Source organism: Pongo pygmaeus, chromosome 13 (assembly GCF_028885625.2).
Source record: "Pongo pygmaeus isolate AG05252 chromosome 13, NHGRI_mPonPyg2-v2.0_pri, whole genome shotgun sequence".
Classification (NCBI taxonomy): Eukaryota; Metazoa; Chordata; class Mammalia; order Primates; family Hominidae; genus Pongo; species Pongo pygmaeus.
This window is the reverse complement of record NC_072386.2, coordinates 51,825,836-51,847,854: the sequence shown is the minus strand read 5'-3', so window position 1 is coordinate 51,847,854 and position 22,019 is coordinate 51,825,836. Positions and strand designations below refer to the sequence as shown.

General features: G+C 41.1%; 2 protein-coding genes across 5 annotated transcripts in view; one reads left to right on the top strand and one right to left on the bottom strand.

The window, feature by feature from the left end:
• BRD10 (bromodomain containing 10) overlaps window positions 1-22,019 on the bottom strand; it is a 141,960-nt gene that overhangs the window by 21,742 nt on the left and 98,199 nt on the right. Inside the window, exon 9 of one of the 4 annotated variants that reach the window (XM_054500829.2) lies at window positions 13,357-20,192. The exons of the other annotated variants lie outside the window; for them this stretch is intronic. Within the exon in view, the coding sequence (XP_054356804.1) occupies window positions 20,149-20,192 (44 nt within the window). The 3' untranslated portion in view covers window positions 13,357-20,148. Of the gene's footprint in view, window positions 1-13,356; window positions 20,193-22,019 lie in introns of those variants that run through there. 4 annotated transcript variants of the gene reach the window in all.
• MLANA (melan-A) lies at window positions 341-18,256 on the top strand. The gene is made up of 5 exons (XM_054500854.2): window positions 341-417; window positions 1,927-2,028; window positions 7,036-7,132; window positions 16,361-16,474; window positions 18,125-18,256. The coding sequence occupies exons 2-5, from the start codon at window positions 1,952-1,954 to the stop codon at window positions 18,191-18,193; spliced, it is 357 nt and encodes a 118-aa protein (XP_054356829.1). The 5' UTR covers window positions 341-417; window positions 1,927-1,951; the 3' UTR covers window positions 18,194-18,256.

Genomic DNA, 22,019 nt, shown 5'->3' with positions numbered 1-22,019 from the left:
CATAGAATATGTGGACATATTTATCCTAAAAATATTGTATGGGACATAGTTGTATTAAGAAACAGTTCATTGTTTATCTGAAGTTCAAATTTAACAGGGCATCCTATATTTTATGTGACGTGGCAATCCTATGGAGGAGGGACCAACATTTAAAATAAATGGCTTCCCTAGGATAGAGCACTGGGACTGGGGAAAACAGAGGCCACAGTCAGCTGTGACTTTTTGAAGGAAGGAATAAAGTTGGTTTCTTTCATGCCAATTTAGCAATTACAGACAACCCCGTCAGAAATCTAAACCCGTGACTATCATGGGACTCAAAACCAGGAAAAAAAAATAAGTCAAAAAGATTAAGAGCCAGAGAAGCAGTCGTCATACATGCGGCCAGCCAGCGGACAGAGGACTCTCTCATTAAGGAAGGTAAGAGCATTGCCTTCTCGCCATAATCATAGTCCTCTTCTCCCAGAATAGGATTTGGGAAATTCTGGCTAAGTCCTCTGCCTACCCTCATTGCCCCGCTGATGTGTGACATCAACAGAATGTCTCCGCAACGTTTGTCAGTCTCCAACTTCAGAGGGCTCACAAAGCCTCCTCCTGAATCCTCTCTCAGTCCTCCAAGACTACCAAGAAGAAAAGCAATTATTCAGGATGGCAGCTTGCTGGGGAGAAGCAGCCTCCCTGAGGTAGATGTGTTCTCCTGTCACTTAAAGAACCACTTCTCCTGGTCTGAGTAGTAAGAGGCGCATTTGCTGTTGCTGCACCATTTGCCAAGGCTTTGAGTTTGAGGTATGGGATGTATGAAAACAACTTAATGAAGAATTAAGATTCCATTCTGTCATTCTGAACACAGGGTTCAGTCCTATATTATTCACTTGAGAAGATTGGTGAGTTTGACTTTAATTTCTTTTTTACAACTAGGAAGGGCAAATTACACATAAAATGTCCCAGTGGAAAGGGGTCATGTGGTGAAATCCCCACTCTTCTCTCTCACCTCTCCCTGTTGTTTTAAACTGGGGCTCATTAATATAATTCTATCGGGATCAGACCTTTGAAATTCATGAGGACAGTAAGAGAGCAGAAAAATACACAATAATAAGGAAAGGAGCTTCCATTATTGGTTTTTAATGAGCGTACTTGAATTACAGCCACTGCAGTTTATCGACATTTTTTGTTGTTCATTTGTATGTGTTATAGTTAAAAAAAAAAAATCCTAGCCAAGGGACTTGAACTAGAGAGAAGCAGAAATTGACTTAAGTAGGAAGGGAAACACATTGTTAGATAAAGTCAGGTCCTGGGCTTCCTCGGCTTGTTTTGGGTGGAGTGCCTGGGGACAGGCTGAAGCCCCTGTGTGGGGTGGTTTCCTTTGGTGAAAAGCTGGGCTGGAAGATGCTGTGCTCAGCGCTCAACCTCAAGCACCCTCGCGAGGCACAGGCAATGGGTGCTCTGGGAAACACACGTTATGTATCATAGCCTCTGTTTTTCTGTGGATTGATATCCAATAATAACTTTGGAGAAAAATAACTCCTCTTATTTTGTTAGCCACAGCCCCGGGCCAGGGAAGGTAGAGAATCAGTAAAAACGCATTTTGTTTGTTTCTCTAGAAGTTTATGGTGCAGAGTCAAATTGAAGGCAAAGGAGGAACATTTTTTCACCAAATAATAACTCAACTTGAAAGTCTTTTTGCTTTTGTTTGTAGTTTCTTCTTTGAACTTAATTTTCAGTTAGTAGGAGGGGTTAGAAACCTGAGCTATTGCTAAAGCCCTTGATATCAATGAAAGAAGCAGGTGCAAATCCCCTCACAGAGAGAAACCAAAGGGTCCTGGCTATGGATATTGGTCACCTAGTGAGGATGCTGTTGTGGGTCTTTATGAGATGATGAATAGGGTGGCTTTGGATGCATTAATGATGCCCACATGCTCCTTCTGTTAGGTGTCCTGTGCCCTGAGCCTACAAGATGCCAACAGAAGATGCTCACTTCATCTATGGTTACCCCAAGAAGGGGCACGGCCACTCTTACATCACAGCTGAAGAGTAAGTTCAAAACCAGACCCAGCAGGGCTTCCAGTTTGCCATTTGCTGACACAGCCTGCTGACTTCCACCAGCACATGCCTGCTCGTAAATCTCCCTAGTGTTTATCTCCCCAGACAGTAACATCCCTGGCAACAAGGGGAGGAGATTCTGCGCTTCTATAAGGGGCTCAGTCAAGCTTCTCTGAGGCCAAACAGGCAGGAAGATGGGAATGGTATAAGGTTGGATCTTGCCATTTTTGGGTGCACTTTTGACTATTGGGCCTTATCTGTAGGTTCCCAAGTGGAAAAACATCTGTTCAGGATCACAATGCCTCTTTCCTCAATCCTTGTTCTGTCTCCTCCACTCAAGCTCCTGAAGGTGGTTTGCAGACAGGATAAAAGTGAGTTGCCAAGGAGCCAGTAAGGATGATGGGCAGGTGTGTGTGACTCAGCCCACAGCCAGACTTGAGAGGAAGATGGAGGTCACAGCCTTTGCAGTATAACTTTAGCCTAAGGGAAGGTGTTGGGTATTATGAGTGAATTAAAAATAAGTATTTATATGATTAAGCATTTCTAAATGCTAAGCATTGTATACTGGCCTGAGACACTGTTTTTATCTTTGAAAAAACTCACAACTTAGTGGGAGAGTTAGGCATGAGATTATTTTCAGCAAATATAAGTGTGGTAATGAAAACCCAGAGGCTGCAGGGACATACTCTGTACGTGCTGGGAGTGGGAAAGGGACATACTCTGTGTGTGCTGAGTGGCAGGGGCAGGGGAGGCCCCACCCTCTGCATGGGACTCTAACAGGACAACACCCTCTTATGTGGTCTGTCCAGAACTCCCTGTGAACCTGCTCTTTCTTTGGAAAGAGCTGTTGAACAATCTTTGTTAACAGTCAACTGCAGGGACCAGCAAGATGTAAAGCCCAACAAAGGCACTGAGGAAGAGTTCAGGCAGACAGCATTTCCTCAGAAGACCCTGGTATAGGATCCTCTAATATCCCTGGCCAATTGGAGATGAGGGCGGTGGTATCCTCTCAGAAAATGTCCTGAGAGCAAAAATATACTCTTTGAGGGAGGGGAGCCCATTGCCCGTGGTATTAGTTAGGGTATCGTTTCAGCTTGTGTATAATCACTCAACAGACTGTTCTTTAAAATACACTTTTATGTCTCGTGTAAGAATTCAAGAGTAAAGAGTTCAAGGCCTGTTTGTTTTCTTCTTGCTGGTTACTCCCCTGGGATGTCGCTTTTGTCCCCATGGCTGAAGATGTTGTGCCATCACCTCCACATCTTGCCAACAGAAAGCAGGAGGTGAAGGAGAGGCTAGGACCATTCCTTTCAAGGGACACACGTCACTTCTGCTTATCGCTCCACCCCCGCCCCCCCCGCCCCGTGGCACCCACCCTGGTGGGTGTCATTCTTGCTGTGTTGTAAATGAAGAAAGGTTTAGAGAAATTAGGAAATGTGTGGCCAGACATGGTGGCGCTGGGATTTAAATCCAGGTCTGTTTGCCTCCAGAGTCCATGCTCTTAAGTGTTATGCTGCAGGCCAGCAGAGGCAAATATTTGCACAATCCCATCTGACGAGAGGCTAGGGCAGAGGTCAGTAACTCTCAGTGTGAAGCTGGAGGCTGATGCTAGTCAGCTCAGTAGGCTGAAAGCGGAGTTGTCCTTTGCCATGTAGGGCCATCATGCCCAGCTGGGGAACCTCATAGCCAGGTGTACCCACAACTTGAACAAGGTAACTTTCAGGGTCTAGTCAGGAAGAAACCAACTAGATGGTTCAACATAGAGACTTTAATATAAGAAACTGGTTAAACAGGCATGGGACTGAGACTGAGGAGGCAAAGAAGGCATGGGGTAACCAAGGCTGTACCCACAGAATGCTGCTTCTACCTGTGTCTGGGGGAACAAAGGGAAGGGTGAGGCCATCAGGACCTAGAGTTGGGAGGAGGGACCCCACAGAAATGGCACCCAGATCTCTAAGGAGAGATTTCTGTTTGACTGGTTCTGGTGTCTCAAGAGCTTGGAAGTGTGGGGCATGAATCAAATACTCAGGCCTCTGAGGTCAGCCAGTGCTCTGCTGGGGAGGGGCAAAATGAAGCTGGCTCTGAGAATGCTGGAAAATGAGCTCGTGTTTGGCATATACAGACAATGTGAGCATTGCTGGGGTGATGCTGACAGGAGCAGGAAGCACACTGGAAGGAGCTGCTCCTTCTTGATGCCCCAGGTTTGTAGGCACCCTCTAGAGTACTCTAATGGGAGGCAGTGGGCAAAGGAGAAGTGGCATTTGCAGAGTCCAGTCCCAGCATCACAGAGCAGAGCACAGAAAGGTAGGTTTGGAGTTGAGGGACAATGGCTTAATAAAGGGCAAAGGGGGTTATGACCACTATCATGTGAAGGAACCCCTTGACTGAAGGCACAAGCTTTCTGTGTCTTGCAACCTGAATGACGTGCGTAAGCAGGGTCAGGTGGGTTATCTGACATTTTCCTTGAGAACAGGAGGGAGCCTCTGGATTCCAGCACAAAAGAAAAATACCCACTCAACCTGTATGCATGGGAGCTATCCTATAAAGAGAAAGTAATTCCTTTTGACATTTTGCTGTCTGTAGAAGGGTCAGATGGCCAAAGCTTCCAGCACAATGAAACACTTAACTTTAGTCTGTGAGTGTAGGAACCCCTGAATACATGGAACATCATGATCTTGTGCAGGTACTGGAGGAGATCGGTCCAGAAAATAAGTAACTGCACACGGCCACCAATGTCAAAACTCATTCTTCTCATGAAAAGTCCCTGCCCCCACTGCTGTTTGTTTAAATACGTGGGATGGAGGTAGGGGAATGGGGCCATCTTCTTTTTTTTTTTTTTAATTTTTTTTGCATAAAATCCAGATCCTGTACAATGGGGCAATCGTCATTAAAGCAATGCATCCCTAAGATCTGAGAATATTTATCCTTCTCACAATTGTGCCAGCAGGTGGAATGAGGAAGAATGATGCAAAATAAGTTCCCACATCCAGCCAAGAAGGACTACATACCTGCTTTGGGTATTATGTATCTCTTTGAAACTTCAGTGGAGAGCAGTTCTCACAGTTGGGTGGACACAAGTCATCCATGGAACTTTTTAAAATGCAGATTCCTAGGTGCTGCCACCTAAGAGGCTGATTGGGTAGGCCAGGGGTGGAGTCCTATCATCTGCACCTTAACGTGCATCTCAGGTGATTCTGCTGCAGGTGGTATTTGGAAGACACTCTGAGGCGCCCTGCCAAGCTGGGCAGTAGGTTCTTCCAATGTGTCTGGCATACCCTGGTGCTTTTTGCTCTCAGTCACTTGGGCATGTTGTGAGTACCACATGACCATGCATAAAGTGCTGGAACAGAGCTCTGTCTGTGTCAAGATGTTCAAGCGGACGCCACAGGGTGAAATGAGAGCACAGGCATGTTGGGAGTTGAATCAGCTGCCTTCAGTCATGAGAACACACTGAACACTCCTTGTGACAGCTTCAGTTCAGGAAAGAGTGACTCTTCAGGAAAAGCACTGGCCTGGGAGACCTGGATCTGGCCCAAATTCTGGTGCTCACTTGCTTGGTCTCCAGTGCCAGTTGCTGTGAATGTTGGTTCTGCCACTTACTGGTTGTGCAGCCCTGGGCATTTGACCAGCATAATGTCAGCTGTAAAATGAACATCATTCCTAATTCCGAGGACTGTGGTTAGGATGAAATAAAAACATATATGTGAGGGTGCCCAGCCCAGTGCCTGGCACAAATTGGTGCTCAATGAATGGTAGTCACTATGGTTATGGTAATGTTGATGAACCTTCATAGGTCTCAGCTTCCTGATCTATAAAGTGGGTGGACTGACCTACATAAGTCAGAGTTTCCACCTAGCACTGTCATCCCATGGTTCTCTCCATCCTGTTTGGAGATGGACAGGATAAGCTTGATGTCTCCTCAGCCTTCAGACAGAAGTTGTCCAGTAGATGGTACTGAGCAAAAGTCTCTCCAGCAGAAGCCTTAGTTAAACCTTGCTTCTCCTGTAGCTTCTCAGTCTCTTATAAGTCACTCAGCTCTGCAGAAACTTTCTTAGCGAGTTGACAACCACAGATAACAGAGTCAGTTCTGTCAATTTTGATCATGCTGTGATCAGGCAGATGTTAGCTAATTGATGATGCTTGCCCGGAGTGAACAGCTCCAGGCCCTGTTTCCAGGGTCTTTGTGGTAACTTTGTGGTAACTGTAATGCTTCCCAGGGGTCACTGAACACAGGACCCAAGAGGCTGGTGTAGACCCCCAGATAGGCACCCTGCTGCTTAGACAAGATCTTTCTCAATAAGTAATGCCACAGCTTTGCTGTAGGTTCAGCCCAGACACTTCTCCCTAGGGCTGCAAGGAGCAAAGCGTGGAGTTTAGGGAAGGGAGGGCACAAACATAATTGAGACGGATTCAGGTTCAAATCCAACCTCTGTTTTGTGCTAGCTCTGTATGATCACCAGCGAGTCATGTATCCTCTGCCTTTTATTTCCTCTTCTGTGAAAATAGGGGATGATAAATTGTGTCTACCCTCCAGTGTTGATGTGAGAATTGAATAAGCTAATGAATGTTTAGCACAGCACCTGGCTTTTAGTAGATGAGTCAGTGTTAATTTCTATTTTCTCTTTGTGGGCTGAATTGGAGAAAATGTTTTAAAACAGCCTGATGAGAAGAAAAGATAATTTAGCCCCAATAAATACATTGTCCACATAAAGACCAGTTACTATGGCACTTCTTGTACCTGGAACTTGGGTGCCTGGGCCATGCCAATTAGCAGCGTTCCTGTGGGCACACACTTGAGAGGCTCCTAAAGACCTGCGTTAGATCCAGGTGCTGGAGGCCTGGTGGGGTGCCCAGTGTGGGAGGTGGGAAACTACTTAGACACTGGGAGATGCTGCTCTGGGCAGTCAAAGTCCATATGAAGAGGAAGATTGATTTATGCTTCATCATAATGTAGAACAATGTTTCAATGACAAAGTGGATTTGTATCTCTTGGGCCAGGGCCGCTGGGATCGGCATCCTGACAGTGATCCTGGGAGTCTTACTGCTCATCGGCTGTTGGTATTGTAGAAGACGAAATGGATACAGAGCCTTGATGGTTGGTAAAGTTCCCACTGCTGAAATCCCTCCAGGTCCAGGTCCTTCTTTCCAGTTCTTTCCTCTGAATCTCTGGAGAGTCAGATAATTGCCTCATTATAACCTTCAGCTCTGATTCCGGCTTCTGATGCCTCTTTTGCTACATTCTACTTTGGCAACTCTACCTTTGCCTCTGCTCAGGCATGAACCTCAACCAGGAACTTATCCTGTGTCGTAGTCTGTGACTATAACATAATACCAGAGACTGTAATTTATAAATAAATGAAATTCATTTCATTTACAGTTGGGAGGCTAGGAACTCCAAGATCTAGGGGCCACACCTGGTGAGGCCTTCTTGCTGTGTCGTATCATAGTGGAAGGCATCACATGGGCAAGAGAGTGAGAGAGCAAGAGGGAGCTGAACTCATTTTTTTTTTTCTTGAAACAGGAAATCCTAGGATGGAGCACAGTGGTGATCATGAGTCATTGTAGCCTTGACCTCCTGGGCTCAAGCCATCCTCCTGTCTCAGCCTCCAGAGTAGCTGGGACCACAGGCACGTGCCACCACACCGGCTAATTAAAAAAAAACTTTTTTTTGTAGAGACGAGGTCCCACTATGTTGCCCAGGCTGGTCTCAAACTCCTGGGCTAAAGTGATCCTGCCTTGGCCTCCCAAAGTGTTGGGACTACAAGTGTGAAACACTCCACACATGGCCCAAACTCACTTTTATAACCAACTTACTCTTGCAATAACAAACACACTCCTGCAATAACAACATTAATCCATTCATGAGGACAGAGCCCTCATAACTTAATCACCTCTTAAAAGTCCTACTTCTCACCATTGTTGCATTGGGGATTAAGTTTCCAATACATGAATTTTGGGGGACACATTCAAACTATAGCACCTGTCTCTTTGTTTCTACTCATAGCAGACTTGGGTACCTGGATGTTGTGTGTAGCTAAGCACTGACAGTTTACAGGGCACAGGGGAAGGGGTTTGAGGTTCCCTTATAGCAAACAGGAGTATATTAGACACCTCAGGTTTTACCACTTCTGGGAATTCTTGCTGGTTCTGTTACTCCACTTTGCCACCTGCTCTTCCTACCTTTCTTCTTCACCCCTTTCCTCACTGGTTACCTGTGAATTCCAAGTTCTTCTGACTCTACGCTAAGCATCCCAGGATATCATCAGTGCGATGAGGAAACCATCCTCCCTGCATCAGCACAAAGGGTCACTTGTGTGTTTTTTAACAGGCTGCATCCTTCTTAGATGGCCAAAGGTTTTAATAGTATTTTTTTCTTCTTTACCCAAATATGCGAGAAGCTAACACAATTACACAATCCAGTCTTCTGGTACCAGTATCCTCCACGAATGAGAAACATCAACTGAGTTTATAAGCTATAAAAACTACAGGTTTCAGCAATCTTGCTTAAAGCCAGGTAGCACTTCAGCACTTCAGCACTCAAAGGCATTCTCCATAGATCTCGCTCTCTCTCTTTCTTGTTATTACAGATCTGAAAACTTTTCAGGTTGACGCATAATGGAAAATAATTATCTTTCCAAAAGATGTTGGAAAGTCCCATTCCTCATTCAGCAAGCACTTCATTTAGAGGAAAAGGTCCTGTGAAAGAGAGGAGGGTTGGTGTGGTGTGGGGATTGAAGCTTGGCAAGCGGATGAGAAGAAGGTGGGATACCCAACTCTGGATTCTTTCCCTCTTTGCCAAGAAACTTGGGCAGTCTCATGTCTCCTGTTCCCCAATGTCTGTCTTTCCAGAGCATAAATACAAATACAAACCATGAAAGGCAAGTCAAGTCTGGGGGCTGACACACCCACCGAGCATAGCCCTCTAGTGTGCTGACATCTAGGGGGAAGGAGGAGGAGTTGATGAATCTGAACAAGACTCCAATATTGGAGGAAATATTTGAGGAAAGCCTTGGGTTAGAAAGTTAGGGATAGAATTCCTGCTCATATGGCTGTCCACAACAGGTTAGTAGGGGAGGACTTTAATCTCTGCCATAGAACTCCATTTGTAACTCTAGCATGGGGTTATGACATTGCCTTGTAATTGGCTCTTTACTTTTTGCCTCTTCCACCCCTCCGCTTTCCCCTATGTATGAACCAGAACAGAGAATATTTCTCACTCATCTTCATATCTCCAGTGCCTAGCACAGTGCCTGGCACATGGTAGTCACTCAATTGTGTTGCATTAGGACTTGGTCCCATTGTCTGCCATTGAGTTGCTTGGAGACTAGAATTCAGCTTCTCCAAGATTCACTAGCTCTATTCTACACCCAGACATGTTGGAAATCTGTGATGTAACACAATGTATATCCATTTTTATTTAATACATATTTTCTTCTATATTTTGATTTCATTATATATTTGTATATCAAAAACAAAATGTTTAGTCTTTCAAGAAGTAAAGCTATACAAACTCAATATGTTGGTACTCATTTCCTAACTAACTATAATTATTAGCTTGATCCTATTGAACACAAATGCAGTAATTTTTCTTTTCTGCTTCAATGCTCTCATCTTAAGTTCATTTAATTGAAAAATAACAGAGAGTCTTAATGTCATGTGCTCAGACACTGTGAACATCTTGCTTGGTAAGTTTCAAATTCAAACTCTATGCCTCCATTCCTCTAGGATTAGATCAGTGGTTTGTAGTTTCTGAGACTTTTTATTGAGAGGGACTTGTGTTTAAATTTCCTGGTTTATTTAATTTCCATATTTATTTTTTAAATTAATATTAAAATCTTATTTTGAGATTTTCATATATCTAGAAAAGCCAGTTTGGAGATCAGCAGTCTAAGAAGTTTAGGCAAAATTATGTAAAATAGTGCATTAAGTATTGCATTTAATTACATAATTACCTCCCTTTCTGTCTTCAGTGATTCTATTTTCATTTTAAAGCAGAGGGATATAAATGACATTAAATACAAGCTTTGGGCATGTGAATTACTCTACCTTTAACAATCTTCATTAAGTTTGTAATGTCTACTTTTCAACTTCCATTTGTCCACAGAATAGTAGAGAGGCTGGTTGGAATTTAGATCTCTTAAAATTTCTCCCTTGGTTAACAATTCCCCTGAGCCCTGGAAAACATCTTTTGAAAGGAAAGGCTGCTTTTTGTAGCAACCTGTTTCTGCAAGAGGAAGTGGAAAATGATTTGTAATAAACTGAGCAGTGGTTTTTATATTAACCAGTTTTACATCTTCACTTGGAAGTTTAGGACAAAATACTTTTGATTCTTGGAGAATTTCACGGCCCTTGCTCTCAACTCAGTTTACACTCATGTGTCAAGGCACTGTGTTTTTCAATGCATGGTCAGTGGTCACCTGCACTGGAATACTTTGGGGTTCTTGCTAAAAGGCAGATTCTCGGGTCATCTCTGGTGGTGGGATTCAGGAATCTGTATTTTAAAATGTACACCCAGTTTTAATGTAAATACAGAGAACTGGCAGTGAACCGGTAGAGTGGATCATACTCTTATCCTATGGTGAGTGAAAGGCTTAAAAAAAAAAAGAAAAAGAAAAAAATGGTAATTGACAAGGGCAGTTTTATTTTTTTTCCCAATCAGTACACCTTTTATATCCTTTTCCAGTTTATTGCATTAGTTATTTGCAACTTCCAGTATGATGTTGAAAAGGAGTGGTGAGACAGGACATCCTTGCCTTGTTCCTGATCTTAGCAGAAAAGCTTCAAGTATGATGTTAACTGTTGATTTTTTGTGCCTAGATATTCTTCAGCAAACTTGAGTAAGTTTCCCTTTATCCCTAGTTTACTGACAGTTTTAAATTATGAATGGGTGTTTGATTTTGTCAAATGCTTTTTCTACGTCTATTGATACAATCTTGCAAATTTCTTCTTTAGTCTATTGACGTATCAGAATAATTCATTTCTCTTTTTCTTTCTTCTTTTTTTGAGATGGGGTCTCATTCTGTCACCCAGGCTGGAGTGCAGTGGTGCAATCTCAGCTTACTGCAACCTTCACCTCCCAGGCTCAGGTGATCCTCCCACCCCAGCCTTCCAAGTAGCTGGGACCACAGGTGCAAGCCACCACGCCTGGCTACATTTTTTTGTATTTTCGGTAGAGATGGGGTTTCACCATGTTGCCCAGGCTGGTCTCAAACTCCTGAGCACAAGCAATCCACCTGCCTCAGCCTCCCAAAGTGCTGGGATTACAGGCGTGAGCCACCACGCCTGGCCTGATTTCTCAATATTGAACCAGGTTTGCATACCTGGAATAAATCCCACTTTGTCATGGTGTGTAATTCCTTTTATACATTGTTAGTTTAACTTGCTAATATTTTGTTGAGTTTTTTTGCATTTGTATTCATGAGAGATATTGAGCTGTAGTTTTCTCTTTTTGCAGTATGTGTCTGGTATTAGGGTAATGCTGGCCTCACAGCAATGAGTTACAAAGTATTCCCTTTGCTTCTGTCTTCTGAAAGAGGTTATAGAGAATTGGTATAATTTCTTAAATGTTTGGTAGAACTCACCACTGAACTCATCTGGGTCTGGTGCTTTCTGTTTTGGAAAGTTATTATTGATTCAATTTTTATAATAGATATAAATCTCTTCAGATGGTCTAGTTCTTCTTGCGTGGATTTTGACAGATTGTGTCTTTCAAAGAATTGTTACATTCACGTAGGTTTTCAAATTTGTGAGAATAGTTCATAGTATTCCTTGCTTATCCTTTTCATGTCCATTATTATTTCTGATAATAGTAGTTTGTGCCTTCTTTTTTTTTCTTAGCCTGGCTAAAGGCTTATCAATTTTATTGATCTTTTCCCAGAATCAGCATTTGGTTTCATTGATTTACTCTACTGACTTTTTGTTTGTTTCTTTCTTTCTTCTTTTTTTTCTAGAGACAGGGTCTCATTCTGTCACCCAGACTGGAGTGCAGTGGCACAATCATAGCTCACTGTTACCTTGAACTCCTGGGCTCAAGCAATCCTCCTGGCTCAGCCTCCTGAGTAGCTAGGACTACAGCTAGCTACCATAGTAGCTAGGATTATAGCATGTGCCACCAGGTCTGACTAATTTTCTTTTTTTTTTTTTAATTTGTAAAGACAGAGTCTCACTATGTTGCTCTGGTTGGTCTCAAACTCCTGGCTTCAAGCAGTCCTCCTGCCTTGCCCTCCCAAAGTGCTGGCATTATAGGCATGAGCCATTGTGCTCTGCTGATTTCTTGTTTTCAATTTCATTGATTTCTGCTCTAATTTTTATTTTTCTGCTTACTTTGGATTTAATTTGCTGTTCTCTTTATTTTCCTAAGGTGAAAGCTTAGATGACTGATTTTAGATCTTTCTTCTTCTCTAATATACACATTCAATGTCATACATTTCCCTCTAAATACTGCTTGCACTACTAAGCAGTATCCCACAAATTCTGATATCATATTTTAATTTCATTTAATTCAAAATATATTTAAATTTCTCCTGAGATTTCTCCTTTGACTCATGTGTTATGTAGAAGTGTGTTGTTTAATCTCCAAGTGTTGGGAATTTTTCAGTTATCTTTCTGTATTGATTTCTGCTTTAATTCTATTATAGTCTAAGTGCAAACATTGTATAATTTCTATTCTTTTAAATTTGTTAAGATGTGTTTTGTGGCCCAGAATGTGGTTTATCCTGGTGAATGTTCTGAGCTTGAGAAGAAAGTGTATTCTGTTGTCGTTGGATGAAGTACCCTACAGATGTCTATTATATCTAGTTAATCGAAGATTTTGTTGAGTTCCACTTTGTCACAGTATATAATTCCTTTTATATATTGTTAGATTTGACTTGCTAATATTTTGTTGAGATTTTTTGCCTCTATATTTATGAGAGATAATGAATTGTCGTTTTCTTTTCTTGTAATATCTTTGTTTTTGATATTAGGGTAATGTTGGCCTCATACAATGAGTTAGTCCTTACTAATTTTTTACCTGCTGGCTTTGTGTTATTTCTGATAGAGAGATGTTGAAGCCTCCAACTGTAACTCCAACTTCATAGTGGATGCAACTATTTTTCCTTGCAGTTCTATCAGTTTTTATCTCATGTATTTTGATGCTGTGTTCTTAGGTACATGTAATGTTAAGTGTTGTTATGTCTTCTTGGAGAATGAACACCTTTATGGTTATGTAATATCCCTCTTTATCCCTGATAACTTTCCTTGAAATCTCCTTCTGAAACTAATATAGGAACTCCTACTTTCTTTTCATTAGTGTTAGCATGGTATATCTTTTTCTATGCACTTACTTTTTTTTTTTTTTTTTTTTTTTTTTTTTGAGACAGAGTCTCGCTGTGTCACCTAGATTGGAGTGCAGTGGTGTGATCTTGGCTCACTGCAACCTCCACTTCCTGGGTTCAAGTGATTCTCCTGCCTCAGCCTCCCAAGTAGCTGGGATTACAGGTGTGCACCACCAAGCCTGGCTAATTTTTGTATTTTTAGTAGAGATGGGGTTTCACCATGTTGGCCAGGCTGGTCTCGAACTCCTGAGCTCAGGCAATCCGCCTGCCTTGGCCTCCCAAAGTGCTTGGGATTACAGGTGTGAGCCACCATGCCTGGCCTTTATCCACTTACTTTTAATGTACATGTATGTGTCTTTAAAGAGGGTTTCTTGTAGAGAACACATAGTTGGGTCTTGTTTGTTGACCCACTCTGACAATCTATCTTTTAATTGGTGCATTTAGACCATTGATATTCAAAGTGGTTATTGATATAGTTGGATTAATATCTACCATATTGTTACTGTTTTCTACCTGTTGCCTCTGTTCTTTGTTTCTATTTTTGTCTTTACTCTTTTTCTGCCTTTTGTGATTTTCACTGGACATTTTATATGATTCCATTTTCTCTCCTTTCTTGGCATATCAGTTATACTTCTTTTTGCTTTTTGAGACGGAGTCTCACTCACTCTGTCGCCTAGGCTGGAGTGCAGTGGCACGATCTCGGCTCACTGCCACCTCTGCCTCCCAGGTTCAGGTGATTCTCCTGTCTCAGCCTCCTAAGTAGCTGAGATTAAAGGTGCATACTACTATGCTCATCTAATTTTTGTATTTTTAGTAGAGATGGGTTTTCATCATGTTGGCCAGGCTGAAACTCGACCTCAACTGATCCACCCACTTGGCCTCCAGTCCAGTTACACTTCTTTTTTTTTTTTTTGAGACAGTCTCACTCTGTTGCCCAGGCTGGAGTGCAGTGGCACGATCTTGGCTCACTGCAAGCTCTGCCTCCCGGGTTCATGCCATTCTCCTGACTCAGCCTCCCAAGTAGCTGGGACTACAGGTGCCCGCCACCATGCCTGGCTAATTTTTTGTATTTTTAGTAGAGACGGGGTTTCACCGTGTTAGCCAGGATGGTCTCAATCTCCTGACCTCGTGATCCACCCGCCTTGGCCTCCCAAAGTGCTGGGATTACAGGTGTGAGCGACTGCGCCCGGCCTTATACTTCTTTTTTACCTTTTTTCAGTGGTTTCCCTAGAGTTTGCAATATACATTTACAACTAATTCAAATCCACTTTCAAATAACACTACACCATTTCATAGGCATTATGAGTACCTTAAAATAAAATAATCCTAATTCCTTCCTCCTGTAAACTAAAAACAAAATCCTAAATCCTCCAACCAACTGAATGGACCCCCTCTTCACCAAGGGGACCCTAGGGAAACCTGAAAAACTGAGTCTTGGCCATGATGGGAAGGGAGGTGAGAGATGCCTCATTATACTCCCTCCCTTTTAGAGTTTTAGGTACAACTGACCAGCATTAATTTTAAAATAGAGATTACAGGACTGACAGAATGAACTCTTTGTGGCAATATCAAATTAGGAACAAGACAATGCAAGGAAAGGGTTAAATCATGCCCTTCAAACCATAAAATGTTTTTGTTTTTTTTTTTTAAATTAACCCCATATAATGTGGTTTACTTTCCAAACTGACTCTGGTATAGCATCACATGACAGATTGCAGACTCCCTTATCTTAAGCATTCCTTTATACTGACTTCAAGTCTTAAGACAGAGCTGAACTCTTTCAACCAACTGCTAACTAAAGAATACCTAAAACCCACCTGTGACTTCTAAGTCTCTGCTTTGAGATGTCCTGCCTTTTCAGGCTGACCCAGTGTACACCTTCCGTGTATTGATTTATGATTTTTACCTACAATTCCTGTCTTCCTGAAATGTATAAAACCAAATCATAACCCAACCACCTCAAGCACACTTTCTCAGGACCTCTTGAGACTGTTCTCCTGGCCATGGTCATTCATATCGGCACAGAATAAACCTCTTTAAAATATTTTGCAGTTTTTTTCTTTCTGTTAACATTCCTTTCCCTTGTATCATTGCTGTTACTAATTTCAAGTGTATATAAGCATACATAATCAAATACACTGTTGCTATTATTCATTTTTGAACAAACTATTATCTGTTAAATCAACTAAGAATAAGATAAATATGTTGGGTGCAGTGGTGCATGCCTGTAGTCTCAGCTACTCAGAGGCTGAGGCAGGAGGATTGCTTGAGCTCAGGAGTTTAAGACCAGCCTGGGCAACTTAGCAAGATCATGTCTCTTAAAAAAAAAAAAAAAAAAAAAGAAAGAAAGAAAGACAAAGTTTTAGGAGGCTGAGGCAGGAGTATCACTTGAACCCAGGAGGCAGAGGTTGCAGTGAGCCAAGATCGTGCCATTATACTCCAGCCTGGGCAACAGGGTGAGACTCTGTCTCAAAAAAAAAAAAAAAAAAAGAAAAAAAGTTTTTATTTTACCTTCATTTATTCCTTCTTGGATGTTCTTCCTTTATGTAGGTACAAGGTTCTGACCTATGTTATTTTCTTTTTCTCTAAAGAACTTCAAATGTTTCTTGCATGGCAGGTCTATTGGCAATGAATTTCCTCAATTTTTGTTTGACAAAGTCTTTATTTCTGCCTCACTATTGATGGATAATTTCACAGGAGTGTTCCTTTTGTAGATTCACTCTTCTTATCCTTCCCTTCAGAAATATTCTTTGACCAACTATTGGGTCCCAGGCACTGCACTAGAGCTTTACTTCTAGTTAATTCCCACAACAATTCTGAGAGGTAGGTGGGTATTATCTTCCTAGATGCAAACTCAGAAATCAGAAGGTAAAGTGTTGAGGCACACAGCAAGTAAGTGGCAGAACCTAGATTAAAACTCATTCTTAAAACTCTGGCTTCCTTCTCTTTTCTTTAATGGATTCAGTTACTTCTTCTCACCCACTCACCTTTATCAATTTACATTTCAGGATAAAAGTCTTCATGTTGGCACTCAATGCGCCTTAACAAGAAGATGCCCACAAGAAGGGTTTGATCATCGGGACAGCAAACTGTCTCTTCAAGAGAAAAACTGTGAACCTGTGGTAGGTTAAGATCCTTCATAAGGGTATTTTCATGAATGGCTGTTTTTAACTCAAGTGAATACAATTATTTCCATTTAAAAAGCAAGGACAATGTGAATGTACTCATTGCCACTGAACTATACACACCTCAAAATGGTTAAAATGGCAACTTTTATGTGTATTTTATGAGAATAAAAATAAATAATAATAAAAACAAAAAACAAGGGAAGTACAGATATCTTCTTAATTGTGTTGTCACATACCCAGTGTTTCCAGGGTCAATAATGAGAGCCCTACATGTAAGATTCAAAGGAAGAACTTAGTCCTGGATACAATATTCTTTTATGTTTTTAGTTATATTTGCCTTTTTAATGGATGTACATATATACAGAAGGGAGGGATAAAGTACCTATTATTTATTGTATAGAGCTGTGCTGCCTGATGGCTTAGCCACTACTCACATGGTGCTATTGAACACTTAAAACATAGGAGTTTGAAATAAGATGTATTATAATACATACCATATTTCAAAAATATTAGTATGTAGAAAAGAAGATAAATGGTTCATTAATCATTTTTATATTGATTCATCTTGAAATAAATATTCTGATAATATTAGGTTAAATAAAATATTTTAAGATTAATTTTACATGTTTCTTCTTTTAAATGTAGCTACTAGAAATTTTAAAATTACATATGGCTGGGCATGGTGGCTCACACCTGTAATCCCAGCACTTTGGGAGGCCGAAGCGGGTGGATCACCTGATCTCAGGAGCTCAAGACCAGCCTGGCAAACATGGTGAAATCCTGTCTTTACTAAAAATACAAAATTAGCCAAGCGTGGTGGTGCATGCCTGTAATCCCAGCTACTTGGGAGGCTGAGGCAGGAGAATCACTTGAACCCGGGAGGTGGAGGTTGCAGTGAGCCGAGATAGTGCCACTGCACTCCAGCCTGGGAGACAAGAGCAAAACTCCATCTCAAAAATAAATAAATAAAATAAAATAAAATTACATAAGTGGCTTGTACCATATTTCTTTTGGACAGCACTAGTACATATACAACATAGCATAATGGTTGAGAGCGCTGACTCTGGAGCCAAATTACTGTGCTTGATTCTTAGCTCCACAACTTACTAGTTGTGTGATCATGGGCAAGCGAGTTAACCTCTCTGTGCCCTAGTTTCCCATTCTGTAACATGAAAATAATAAAAACACTCCCAGAATTGTTGTGAGCATTAAATGAAGCCCTGACACATTTGTTCTGGATACAATATCCTCTTGTTTTATATTTGGTAGTATCAATGTGCCTTTAGACACAATTACAAGGATCTCTGTGGTAAAGATGCAATGTATATAGTGTCTGTAAATTGCATTCAATGATTCGTTAGTTAGGGCTTGAGACTTTTACTGTCATGGAAAATCCAGGTATAGCTAAGCTTTTGAGATTTTGGGAACTCCTTGACCCTATTTTTCTCTACTCTTGCCCCCAACAATCAGCCTATATACTTGTGAAATTTAACAATTACTTCATTGGGCAGAAATTATATGTGAACACTTAGAAATTTCAGTCCACAGGCAAAGTATAAGTATGTTAACTATTTTAACTTAATCCCTTCCTAGAAACACATACACTGTTGCCAAGACCATATTCTCCCTTTCTTGTCCTCACAGGTTCCCAACGCTCCACCTGCTTATGAGAAACTCTCTGCAGAACAGTCACCACCACCTTATTCACCTTAAGAGCCAGCGAGACACCTGAGACATGCTGAAATTATTTCTCTCATACTTTTGCTTGAATTTATTACAGACATCTAATGTTTTCCTTTGGAATGGTGTAGGAAAAATGCAAGCCATCTCTAATAATAAGTCAGTGTTAAAATTTTAGTAGGTCAGCTAGCAGTACTAATCATGTGAGGAAATGATGAGAAATATTAAATTGGGAAAACTCCATCAATAAATGTTGCAATGCATGATACTATCTGTGCCAGAGGTAATGTTAGTAAATCCATGCTGTTATTTTCTGAGAGAGAGAATTCAAGTGGGTATTCTGGGGCCATCCAATTTCTCTTTACTTGAAATTTGGCTAATAACAAACTAGTCAGGTTTTCGAACCTTGACCGACATGAACTGTACACAGAATTGTTCCGGTACTATGGAGTGCTCACAAAGGATACTTTTACAGGTTTAAGACAAAGTGTTGACTGGCCTATTTATCTGATCAAGAACATGTCAGCAATGTCTCTTTTTGCTCTAAAATTCTATTATACTACAATAATATATTGTAAAGATCCTATAGCTTTTTTTTTTTTTTGAGATGGAGTTTCGCTCTTCTTGCCCAGGCTGGAGTGCAATGGTGCGATCTTGGCTCACCATAACCTCCACCTCCCAGGTTCAAGCAATTTTGCTGCCTTAGCCTCCTGAGTAGCTGGGATTACAGGCATGCGCCACCACGCCTGACTAATTTTGTAGTTTTAGTAGAGACGGGGTTTCTCCATGTTGGTCAGGCTGGTCTCAAACTCCTGACCTCAGGTGATCTGCCCGCCTCAGCCTCCCAAAATGCTGGGATTACAGGCGTGAGCCACCATGCCTGGCTGGATCCTATATCTTAGGTAAGACATATAACGCAGTCTAATTACATTTCACTTCAAGGCTCAATGCTATTCTAACTAATGACAAGTATTTTCTATAAAACCAGAAATTGGTAGAAGGATTTAAATAAGTAAAAGCTACTATGTACTGCCTTAGTACTGATGCCTGTGTACTGCCTTACATGTACCTATGGCAATTTAGCTCTCTTGGGTTCCCAAATCCCTCTCACAAGAATGTGCAGAAGAAATCATAAAGGATCAGAGATTCTGGAATGGTGTCATTATTTGCATAGCAACATTGCAATTTGTTTTCCTTTGGCTACATCAACATATCACCTACACTATTATTTATCTAATATTTCTCTTTCAGGCAGCTCATTTAAACTTTTTTTGGCTTTAATTTCTATTGCCATCCTAAGTGGAAAACCAGTATCATTTTCCATAGTAGAGGATAACTATAAAAACGAAGATAATGAAAGTAATTTTTTTAGCCTAAGAAAATACTAGTGGTCACAGAAGGCTATGAACCTGAGACCTGCTCTCTTTGTCAAACAGAGATTAACAAGGATCAGAGAAAAGCTAAAGGCTGTCTTTGACATAATTGGAAGGCTTACAGAGTTTTAAAGAAATTACTTTCTCACTATATGATTCATTGCTATATAACGGTGAGTCAGTAAACCACCTAAAAATCATCTTGTGTCATCAGAAACACCAGTGTAACATAACTGCATCATTTTCTACTAAAGACAAAATTTCACCAAAGGGGAAAAAGAAAACACAGGATAAAGAGACGTATTACACACATTGAAAAAAACAACATTTAACAAAATATTAAAATATTTCCCCACTCTTCTGATACTGTCAAGTCTTACCACTTAAAATAAGGCTTCCACCTCTCCCACTTCAAACAAATAAATGAATTCTAAACCAAGGAAACTTCATCACGCATTTGGGTACCTCCTCCCCTCACGAGGTCTCTGCTGAACCTCAATCCTGTACACTGAGGAACCTGTGGCTTGAACACTACATCCCTCCAAAACCCCCAGACTGTCACTCACTGAGGGTGCTCTCATTTCTCTGTGGAAAAGGCTCTCCTCACAGAGTTCCTCAGACAGTGTCCCAGGTGATGGACACGGAGACTTGGGCTGAGTCTGCCAGAAAGAAATTAGAAAAGTGAGATATTTTTGAAAGGAATAGAAAGTGCCAGATTCAAAAGACTCACTCCCCACTTCACAGAGGCACCCACACTTCTGAAGATGACCCCTTGGATTGGAAACCAATTGCAGGGCAACCCTGGGAGCCATGTGTTAAGGATGGAAGGTCACATGATGCAAGGAGCCTGGGTCATTACATCACCACTGAGAGCTCCTTATATATTCTGGTTATTAATCCCTTGTCAGGTGGGTAGTTTGCTGCTATTTTCTCCCATTCGTGGGTTATCTCTTTACTTCGTTGATTGTTTCTTTTGCTGTGCAGAAGCTTCTTAACTTGATGTGATCTTATTTGTCCATTTTGGCTTTGGATGCCTGTGCTATGTAGGGGATTACTCAAGAAATCTTTGCTCACTCCAATGTCCTGGAGAGTTTCTCCAATGCTTTCTTTTAGCAGTTTCATAATTTGAGGTCTTAGATTTAAGTCTTTAATCCATTTTTACTTGATTTTTGTATATGGCAAGAGATACAAGTCTTGTTTCATTCTTCTGCATACAGGTATCCAGTTTTTCCAGCACCATTTTTTGAAGAGACTGTCCTTTTCCCAATGTATGTTCTTGGCACCTTTGTTGAAAATGAGCTCACTGTAATATATGGATTTGTTTCTGAGTTCTCTATTGTGTTTCATTGGTCTATGTGTTTTCTTTTTTTTTTTTAATGCCAGTACCATGATGTTTTGGTTACTATAACTTTGTAGTGTAATTTGAAGTCACATAATGTGATCTTTCCAGTTTTGTTCTTTTTGCTTAGGTCCTTTTTTTTGAGACTGTCTCTCTCTGTTGCCCAGGTGGAGTGCAGTGGCACATTCTCAGCTCACTGCAAACTCCACCTCCCAGGTTCAAGCTATTCTTGTGCCTCAGCCTCCCAAGTAACTGGGATTACAGGTGTGTGCTCCCATGCCCAGGTAATTTTTGTATTTTTAGTAGAGACGGGGTTTCACTATGTTGGCCAGGCCGGTCTTGAACTCCTGACCTCAAGTGATCTGCCTACCTCAGCCTCCCAAAGTGCTGGGATTACAGGCATGAGCCACCACGCCCAGCCTGTAGGTCTTTTGTGGGCTATCCTCTTTGGCTATTCTGGGACTTTGTGATTCTATATAAATTTTAGGATTATTTTTCTATTTCTATGAAGAATGTCATTTTTACTTTGATAGGGATTGCATTGAATCTGCAGATTGCTTTGGGTAGCATGGACGTTTTAACAATAATTGAGTCTTTCAATCTGTAAACATTGAATATCTGTTTTTCTGTGTTCTCTTTGATTTCTTTCTTCAATGTTTTAGTTTTCATTGTAGAGATCTTTCACTTCTTAATTCCTAGATATTTTATTTTATTTGCAGCTATTGTAAATGGGATTACTTTCTTGATTTCTTTTTCAGGTTGTTCCCTGTTGGCATACAGAAATGATACTGATTTTTTGTTGATTTTGTACCCTGCAACTTTACTGAATTTATCAGTTTGAATAGTTTTTTGGTGGAGTCTTTAGGTTTTTCCAAATATAACATCATATTATCAGCAAACAAGAATAATTTGGTCTTCTTTCTTCCTAATTTGAATGCCCTTTCCGTCTCTTGTCTGATTGGTTTAGCTAGGACTTCTACTATGTCACCACTGAAGGTGACCCTAACCCATTTAAGAATACTTGGATTATGGCGGGGGGGGGGAACTGGACTTGAAGAAAATTCATGAAATATTAAGACATTGCCATTCTGATACTGAAATCCAGGGCTGTTACTTTATATATTTGTTGAGACCCTTCAGTGTTCTC

Bases quoted from the DNA above. Each gene is read 5' to 3' on its own strand.
- MLANA (XM_054500854.2), top strand. From the start codon at position 1,952: ATGCCAACAGAAGATGCTCACTTCATCTATGGTTACCCCAAGAAGGGG. The intron at 7,133-16,360 runs GTTGGTAAAGTT...TTTACATTTCAG, and splicing joins ATGGATACAGAGCCTTGATG to GATAAAAGTCTTCATGTTGG. The intron at 16,475-18,124 runs GTAGGTTAAGAT...TTGTCCTCACAG, and splicing joins AGAAAAACTGTGAACCTGTG to GTTCCCAACGCTCCACCTGC.